We start from the raw sequence: 9,446 nt of genomic DNA on the forward strand, positions 1-9,446 counted from the left end.
TGGGTTCACAGGCATTTCTCAAATGCTACAGAACTTCCTGATCGAGCAGCAGGTGTATTGCACCCAACGTCTCGTAGCAGAAAGAGAGCTTCTCGGGCTTCTGCAGCCCCTTTTATACCCGTTTCCCCAGGAGTGGGAGGCTATCCCCACTCCGCTGAGCCGTCCTTCGACAGCGCCCTCTCAATTTTACCCGATTTCCGCTCTCGAAGCTTCCCGGATACCTCTTGTTTACGGCATCACCCCCAAAGCCTCGTAAAACTACTTTTCTCGGGGAAGATCTTCCGATTTTCCCGCTTAATCTCCGCAGCGCCCTCTATTTTGGGTGCTCTGCTACTTCCCCAGATGCCCCGAGTGTCAACTGCGTGGAAAAACCCCGCTCTGTCCCCTCGGAACCCTCCGAGACGGGTTTCGAGAGCCTCCGCAAGTGGAAGAAATTTGAATTTCCCTCTTTTCGCGCTTCTGTTTGAATTTTTCCGCGTTAAAATTCGAAATGTTCGCCGTTTGCTCGAATTCGGGTATAGTGGCGCCATCTGTTGGAATCCCTTCTCTCAAGGAGTTACCTTCAAACGGCGTGCCACTTATCGGCGTGGTTCCATCGGTCGGTATGTTTTACCGACCGCCGCTCTGACCGCGGCAAGTTACCGACCCAGGATAAGTTACCCTGGCCAGTTACCCGTCGTGGAAATACCCGTCGGGGAGGCGTTAGATGTCGCCTACTACCCGATTTCGTGCTTCTACCACTCGGAGGTACCCTCAGGTACCTAGCCGACATAGGTCACTAATTAGAAAAATGATCTTATGTACTCGATTGTACATCGTTAGTACATGATTGTACAGTGATTTTTTTTGTTTGTACACCCACCAATTAATTTAAAAAAATTAATGAAGTTTTGGCATGATTCTAGCCGACAAAAATTTCAAACTGTTCAATCAGCTCAAGTTAGGGGTCTATCTCAAAGGAAATCGTTTGTACATTACGAATTTGATATTATTATCGTTTGTACAATCATCATTTATTAGTTAAAGCTGCGGTAAGTAATCATTGTCAACCCCCCCCTCGCCCCGCAGATCATTGTTAGTTCCTACGTTATCGACATTAATATTTACATACACTCTGGTCCGTTGTTTATATCGTTGTCCATATTATTATTCCATTATTTATCCCAATAAATGAACATTGAATGCTTCGAAGTTACAGTTTATTAAGCATCAATGGGTACATTCGTTTTTTTTTCGAGCACGGAGGAATACTTGTGTGCAGTGTTCTATCACCTTGCATTCTGACAAGTAGAAAGGGTTATGGTTGATTACAATCATTAGCAAAAAATTTACTAATGATTTGCACCAGGAGAAGGTCCGCCGATGTTGGCACATGCCGAGTGATTTCTCTCTTCGAGGGAGAAATTGGCAGTAAGTAAAATTGATTTTATTCCAAATTCAATCATTCATTCTCTTAATTTTTTTACAGTCGATTCCTTGTAAAAATTTCGTATAAATAAATGACATTAAATTTCTCATGCGCAAATTTTATATTTTCATTCAGTTACTTTCATTTGATTGATTCATTTTCCCTTTTGGAAGGCAAAATTCAATTTCACCGTTTATTAAGGGAAACTTGAATAAAACCTCAGACAAAATTCGTTTTTTTTCCAAGACTTGATCAGTAATGGCTGAATACCTTGCTCCCAAAAAATAAAAAAATTCTCTTAGACTCATCTCCCCGGCACCCATCTCACTAGGAGATTTTTCCACCGGAAGGACCTTCTAATGAACATCATGATTCTTTCATTTTTATGAATCTTTCAGATCAGATTAAAGTCAGAAGACCGACGAAGATGATTCATAAACATGCCCAATTCTTCGCAGTCAGGCCGGAGATGTTGAAGTCTGGGTGGCTGAAAGATATTCCGGAGCACTTGCTGGGATTTGAGAAGCAGCTTGGAAGGCTGGAGATGTTCTTGTCCGCAAAAATACCATCTTGGAGGGCTCATCAGTCTTGACTGATGCTGTGGTCGATCCCAGGATGTTCCTCGTGCAAACCGATGAGTCCGAGGGACCGTCCTTTGGGACGATTTTTGGAGTTGTGGGGGCTCAGGGAAATTCATGTGGGGCTGTGGCTGGGGCTGGTGCTGAGTGAGGAGGGCAACTTGGCAGTCATCACGCAGGCGTTGAAGTGCTCAGCTGCTGTTGTCCAGGTGACACCGTATGGGAGGATGAAGGGGGAACTCGCTGGGAAGCTGAGGAGGCACTGCAGGTAGGTCATGGCCTGGAAAAACTCAATTAACTTTTTTTTTCTAGTAATTTTGAGGTTTTTTTTACAATTCTCCATGGAATTACGATTTTCATATACTTTCTACTCCACAAGGATCCAACAGACCGAGTAGTCGCCCTCTCCGTCTTCGAGGCCTCCGCCAATGTCGAGAATATGACTCCAGACGTTCTGGACATCCTCTTCAGAAAGTCTGACGATACAAACCTCTCGAAACGCCCCCATCACAAACCCCAAGCGATGGAGAAAACAATGAAGAGGTCAACTGCTTCGGTCTAGAGTCCTCTCTGAATGATCATGATGTGCCAGAATGCCTGAGAGAGTCGACTGACCCTTGTGGCGACACCGAGGACTCCCCATTTATAGTCCAGATCTTTCTGAATAATATCTCAGAAGAGAAAATTCACGTGTCAGTGAGACGGCAGTCGTTCAAACTCCTGGGGGCTCTGATAAACTGCCTCGAGGGGAATTTCAAGGATTTCCTGGATGTTGAAGTAGTCACGGGGCACCTAGTGGAGGCCACCAGTGAGGCTGATCCTCAGGTTGCTCTTCACGCCTGCAAAGTCCTCGAAATCATCAGTTGTAAATTCAGTGGATGGAGTTCAGAGGGACAGAATGGACTCTTGACTTTTTAGAATACCGTTTTTGGGGCTGTCCTGAGGATTTCTCAGAGTGCAGAGACTGGATTGAGGGAATTCGCCTGCGACTCCTTCGGGACGATCAGCAATGAAGTCTTCACACAATTGTCCATGAGTGAAAATTAATTATCTCGAGGTTAGAATTTTTCGACTTCCGAATCTTTCCGAATTTTAAAATAATAAATTTCAGTTCGACAAGTCAATAATAATGAAGACAACGCTCTTTGGGGCCTGCAGAGACCCTGAATCAGCAGTGCGAGCTGCAGGTCTCCGAGCCCTAGGGATGCTGATAAACCTCCTCTCCCTTGAAGAGGACACTGGTTTCCTGGAGGACGTCACAGACATCGTCTGCACGTCCCTCGCCGACGAGAACTTCGGGGTCAGAGTGAAATTCGCCTGGGCCCTGGCCAGCCTCACAGACTACCTCATCAAGCAGGTCCTCAATGACAACGTCAAGCCCTTTCCCCTGCACCTCATCCTCCTCAAGCTCTACAAAACCAGTGTCCAAAGCAACAAGGTCAGGTGCAATGCCCTGAGGGCTGTGGGAAACGTTCTCTATCTGTCCCAGGGAATGAATCTTCGGAGGGACGTTCAGCTCGCCTTCGACGTTCTCATCTCATTCACCACTTCTGGCAATCACATGAAGGTCCGGTGGAATGCCTGCAGGCTCTGGGGTTCGCCATGAGTCATCATCCTGATGATATTTTCCCACAGAACTGGAAGGACCAGGCCATTCCTGCTTTGTGCGATCTGATCTGCCACAGTCCTAATTTCAAGTATTCTGAGGAGCATGCGCTGTCCCAATAAAAGTTGTGGGGAAAAGCAACGAAAACTATCGACATTTGCTCCTGACTTTCCATCACTGAGACGATATGGGTTCAAGGGTTTGAAAGACTCATTGAAGTTTTACGCAAAGCTTTGGAACGTGAAATGTCCTTGTGGAGCAGGCAGGCAAGAGGAGAATAATTCGAATTTTCATGTACTGTTGGAGCTTGATTGCAGGGCAAGTGCAAAAGGTGCTGGTGTTTCTTGCAAACTCTATGATATGCCGACATCTTTAAGATTTAGTCAAGAATATAGGTATGATAAATTTTCTGTAATTTATTTGAATTTATATTGATTACGAACTTCTCCAAGATTCTCTCTTGTACGTCTCAGTATTTATTCCGTTGACTTGAATTCAAACCTGATTTAAATATATCTTGGAATTCAGACGATTAAAAATAACAATATACAATTATTCCATCAGATTATCTGGACTCGTCGCATATGATCAGAAGTACGATCACTTCGTAGCCTATTGTCGTCGTCGTACTGGCAAATGGGAATGCCATAATGGACTACTCAGCAAAGTGCAACCTGTCAGAGGAAATCCAACAATTCGACCTGAATGCGCACTGTTTTTGATCAATCCAGATGAATTGTAGTCTTCAGTCGTAATAATCAAGAAATTATTAGGAGGAATGAAAAAAAAAATCACTTTTTTCTGTATGATTACGAAAATGTATTTTAGCACATCAAGTAATTGAAAACTAATTTCTATTTGAAACTGTTATCTGTGAACAAATTCACATAGTTATAGACAAACTAGATTTAGTTATTGAAGCAGAGGCGTGTATGCAATCATTACGTGGTATAATTAGAGTGCAAATGTACAGTGTACGTGTTATACGTAAGAATAACATTTTTTATAACAATTATTGTCCGGTAGGATTATTTCTAATACGTGTACACAATCTTCCTAATGAATGACATCTATGATAATTATTCTTTTCAATTAATCAATGTTTTTTTCATGACTTATCATTTTAAAAAATGTTGCAGAGCTTTGGAGTAATAGTTCATGGAGTTTATTGCAAGATAAATTGATGATCGGGTTCACTTTACCTTAAGAATAATTGAAATATTAAAAACACATGGAATTTTCAATTCAATGTCAAAGATAGAAGCAAAGCATCAGTTCTAATAAACACTTTATTTCTCTCATATTTTGTGAAAAAAAAATGATAAAAGTAGAAATGTATTGTATCTCTCTAACAAATGACATAATTTTTGAGATTTGGAGAAGTTTCTCTCATCCAGGGCGCCTAGTTTCCCTTGTGATACCTCTCATTTAAGCCAGAAATTCGTTTATCCTGAAATTAAAAAAATATATTTTATAAAAAAAAATTATTATTCATTATCAATAATAAAAATGATAAAATTTCAGAATAGTTTGTGTAATGATTTTATTTCAAATATTCATTATTTCTTCTCATTTTTTTATTGATTATTTCTTGACACAGCGAAGGGGTCGTTGAAAGTTATGGTTTTTGAGCTTTTTTATGGCAAATATAATGCTACTGGGATTACTTACTCGAATATCTCGTTCAGGCATGGTTTTAGTGAAAAATATGAAACTATCTTTCTTCTTGAAAATTGAATTTGCTGAAGAATATGTAGAGTGAAATTTTCCGCTGAAGTCAACAGTTAACGAGATATTGGCAAAATTAGTTGTTGAAAATTGTTTTTTTTTAATTTTATTGAAATTTTATTTTGATTTTCTTTCTATCAGGAACTCCTTGATGAAGAGTATTAGATGAAACTTGAAGAGAATTCTCCCTCGAGGCAGTTTATCAGAGCCCCCAGAAGTTTGAACGGCTGCAGTCTCGCTGGTGCGTGAATTTTTTTATCTGAGATGTTATTCAGAGAGATCTGGATTAGAAATGGGGAGTCCTCCGTATCTCTACGAGGTCCAGTCGACTCTCTCAGACATTCTGGCACATCAGAATCATTCAGCGAGGACTCTCGATCGGAGCAGTCGACCTCTTCGTTGTTTTCCCCATAGCTTGGAGCCTGTGATGGAGGGGATTGGGGGCTTTGCAGGCGTTTCGAGAGTTTCATATCGCCAGACTTGCTGAAGAGGATCTCCAGGATCTCTGGAGTCATATTCTCGACATTGGCGAAGGCCTCGAAGACGGAGAGGGCGACTACTCGGTCTGTTGGATCCTTGTGGAGTAGAAAGTATATGAAAATCGGAATTCCATGGAGAATTGTAAAAAAAAACCTCAAAATTACTAGAAAAAAAAAGTCAATTGAGTTTTTCCAGGCCATGACCCACCTGCAGTGCCTCCCCAGCTTCCCAGCGAGTCCCCCCTTTATCCTCCCATGCGGTGTCACCTGGACAACAGCATCTGAGCACTTCAACGCCCACATGAATTTCCCTGAGCCCCCACAACTCCAAAAATCGTCCCAAAGGACGTTCCCTCGTACTCATCGGTTTGCACGAGGAACATCCTGGGATCAACCACAGCATCAGTCAAGACTGATGAGCCCTCCAAGATGGTATTTTTGCGGACAAGAACATCTCCAGCCTTCCAAGCTGCTTCTCAAATCCCAGCAAGTGCTCCGGAATATCTTTCAGCCACCCAGACTTCAACATCTCCGGCCTGACTGCGAAGAATTGGGCATGTTTATGAATCATCTTCGTCGGTCTTCTGACTTTAATCTGATCTGAAAGATTCATAAAAATGAAAGAATCATGATGTTCATTAGAAGGTCCTTCCGGTGGAAAAATCTCCTAGTGAGATGGGTGCCGGGGAGATGAGTCTAAGAGAATTTTTTTATTTTTTGGGAGCAAGGTATTCAGCCATTACTGATCAAGTCTTGGAAAAAAAACGAATTTTGTCTGAGGTTTTATTCAAGTTTCCCTTAATAAACGGTGAAATTGAATTTTGCCTTCCAAAAGGGAAAATGAATCAATCAAATGAAAGTAACTGAATGAAAATATAAAATTTGCGCATGAGAAATTTAATGTCATTTATTTATACGAAATTTTTACAAGGAATCGACTGTAAAAAAATTAAGAGAATGAATGATTGAATTTGGAATAAAATCAATTTTACTTACTGCCAATTTCTCCCTCGAAGAGAGAAATCACTCGGCATGTGCCAACATCGGCGGACCTTCTCCTGGTGCAAATCATTAGTAAATTTTTTGCTAATGATTGTAATCAACCATAACCCTTTCTACCTGTCAGAATGCAAGGTGATAGAACACTGCACACAAGTATTCCTCCGTGCTCGAAAAAAAAACGAATGTACCCATTGATGCTTAATAAACTGTAACTTCGAAGCATTCAATGTTCATTTATTGGGATAAATAATGGAATAATAATATGGACAACGATATAAACAACGGACCAGAGTGTATGTAAATATTAATGTCGATAACGTAGGAACTACCAATGATCTGCTGGGCGAGGGGGGGGTTGACAATGATTACTTACCGCAGCTTTAACTAATAAATGATGATTGTACAAACGATAATAATATCAAATTCGTAATGTACAAACGATTTCCTTTGAGATAGACCCCTAACTTGAGCTGATTGAACAGTTTGAAATTTTTGTCGGCTAGAATCATGCCAAAACTTCATTAATTTTTTTAAATTAATTGGTGGGTGTACAAACAAAAAAAATCACTGTACAATCATGTACTAACGATGTACAATCGAGTACATAAGATCATTTTTCTAATTAGTGACCTATGTCGGCTAGGTACCTGGGGGTCTCGGAGGTGTCAGAGCACGTGCCCGTGGAATTTTTGTGTGGAGCTTTCGTCCGTAACACTCGTTTTCCAGGCTATTCAGCCCTTCAAACGAAACTTACTCGCCCCATGGTCTTTTCAGACCACTTGAGTGCCTTTGCTCACCCTTTCTCAGGGCGCAGGTGGCCTTTTCAGGCCACTCTTCTCCTCAGCTTCCCCGGGGCACGATTCCTATAACAAAAAAAAACATCTATTTTGTTGTGCCCAGTGCAGCTGTCCGGGACTATCCGTCCACTCTAGGTGGACCCTGGGCCCCTCTTCTTCTCGGAGGACTTTTCCTCCTCCTCCAGGCACAACTTCTGTGCCCTTCGACGCAGGTTCCTTATCTCGCGTCTCCTCCTGCGAGCCTCCTCAGAGCGAACGGACGATGATGCCCCCTCCCTCTGCCTTCTCTCCTTGGCCTCCTTCGCCTGGGCCTTGAGAATGTCCCGAGGGACATTACGGCCACGCTTGGGAATCCAAGGGCCCCGCCTCTTCTTCTCCTCCTGGCAGGGGATGCAGTCCCTGGGTTCCTTCCCAGGGCGTCCACACCTCCAACAATAAATCGTTAGGGGTGCAGGGCAGTTCTTCCCCTCGTGTCCTGGCCGACGGCAGTTCCAGCACAGGTGTGCTGGCAGCAGGCTCACTCGAGCTTTCCTCTCACGGGTCTCCTCACCCCCACGAGCATCCCTTTCGAGTTCCGACCTCCTGTCGACACTGCCACTGTCCACAGGAGTGTTTCTCTTGGGGACCCTCGGGGCGGTGAGAGGCCCCGCCGACCCTTCGGCTCCCTTCGCCAGGATCCTCTGGCGTATCTCCCTCTCCGTCTGCAAGGAGTCGGCGTTGGCAGGGCGTGAGGCCCTTTTCTCCCTCTGCTTGGGCTCCCTTCCCATCGTCAGGTCCCTCTGATTCCCCGGCAGGACCGAGGAGGTCGAAGGTCCCCGATTCAGGTAGGGGAGAAACTGTTCGGCCATCTTGACGAGGAGCTGAGGGTTCGTGGCGAGCGCCTCAGCGACAGCCCTCGCCAGGGTGGCCGTAGCATCCTCGGGGGAAGAGAGTTCCCCCGCTGCCTTCTCCGTCTCCTTCTGGAGCACCGCTTCCTGAGGTGCGGTGGGCGTAGCCACGGGCGTGGCCGTGGGCGTCACCGCGGACGTGGCTATGGGCGTGGCCTCCGACGATGTGGGTGTCGCCGAAGGAGGCGGCGTAAGGACTGCTGCCGACACCTGCTCCACGAGGTCCACGTCCATCTTCTCCCCGAGTTCGGCGTTGATGAGCTCCTCCAGGTCGCCCATCTCCTCGTCCGAGAGCTCCCGATCTGCAAAATGCACTAGAGGCAATTCAGGTAACTCTCGTAACACTAACGAGTCCCCCTCGCCCTTCGGCAACGGGGCCTCGTTTACTAACTCCTCGACTTCCATGTCGAGGCACTTCTCCCTTAGGGTCAAACTTACCCTTGAGAGCCTCCTCGGCGGTCTCCACTACCTTCTGAGCCAGTCCGTCGAACACTTGGTCCTTGGCCATTGCTTCACCGGGTTGTTCACCGCGTGCAACTTAACAACGTCGAGCGTCAAAAGAATTCCGTCCGTACGGGATGAGGTTCGGAACGAAAAAGAACGTTCCTCGTGCTCGATACCCCGAATCCGACAGGACTCGGGGGTGGGGGATTAAAGGGCCCATCGCAATTAGGAAATTGCCACAGGTGGTCCCCCCTGGTGACATTCGACCCATATTTGCATATGGGCGCGCTCTTTTAAATACCTGAGATGACCTGTCAATCACAGGTATTTAAACTTTCACCCCTTGACTCGGCCCGTCAAGTGGCGCGCCCCTGCGGGCGGAATCTATACTTATGAACACCGTCGGTCGGTAACGTTACCCCCGGAAGAGTGACTGTTGTACCAACCGAGCGATAATTCAGTTTCGGTTAATAATTTTCTGTTTTTTTCCGTTTCTTTCGATATTTCCCATCGGAAA

The 9,446-nt window shown here is 44.8% G+C and overlaps 1 protein-coding gene and 1 long non-coding RNA gene across 2 annotated transcripts; one reads left to right on the plus strand and one right to left on the minus strand.

Moving 5' to 3' along the window:
• Positions 1-1,087: 1,087 nt before the first annotated feature.
• LOC107046247 (HEAT repeat-containing protein 6-like) lies at positions 1,088-4,684 on the plus strand. Its single transcript, XM_015268825.1, is given in 6 exon segments — positions 1,088-1,410; positions 1,807-2,254; positions 2,366-3,043; positions 3,098-3,572; positions 3,575-4,054; positions 4,157-4,684. Coding segments are annotated over 2 exon segments (597 nt in total). The 5' UTR covers positions 1,088-1,410; positions 1,807-2,254; positions 2,366-3,043; positions 3,098-3,115; the 3' UTR covers positions 3,715-4,054; positions 4,157-4,684.
• Positions 4,685-4,863: 179 nt separating this feature from the next.
• Positions 4,864-7,451, minus strand: LOC107046248. Its single transcript, XR_001461524.1, has 4 exons — positions 6,796-7,451; positions 6,008-6,399; positions 5,264-5,895; positions 4,864-5,042 (listed from the first exon to the last, which is right to left on the minus strand). It is a non-coding gene; the product is annotated as an uncharacterized LOC107046248 (long non-coding RNA).
• Positions 7,452-9,446: the final 1,995 nt, after the last annotated feature.

Source organism: Diachasma alloeum, unplaced genomic scaffold (genome assembly GCF_001412515.2).
Source record: "Diachasma alloeum isolate Michigan unplaced genomic scaffold, Dall2.0 Dall_scaffold_01240, whole genome shotgun sequence".
NCBI classification, from domain to species: Eukaryota; Metazoa; Arthropoda; class Insecta; order Hymenoptera; family Braconidae; genus Diachasma; species Diachasma alloeum.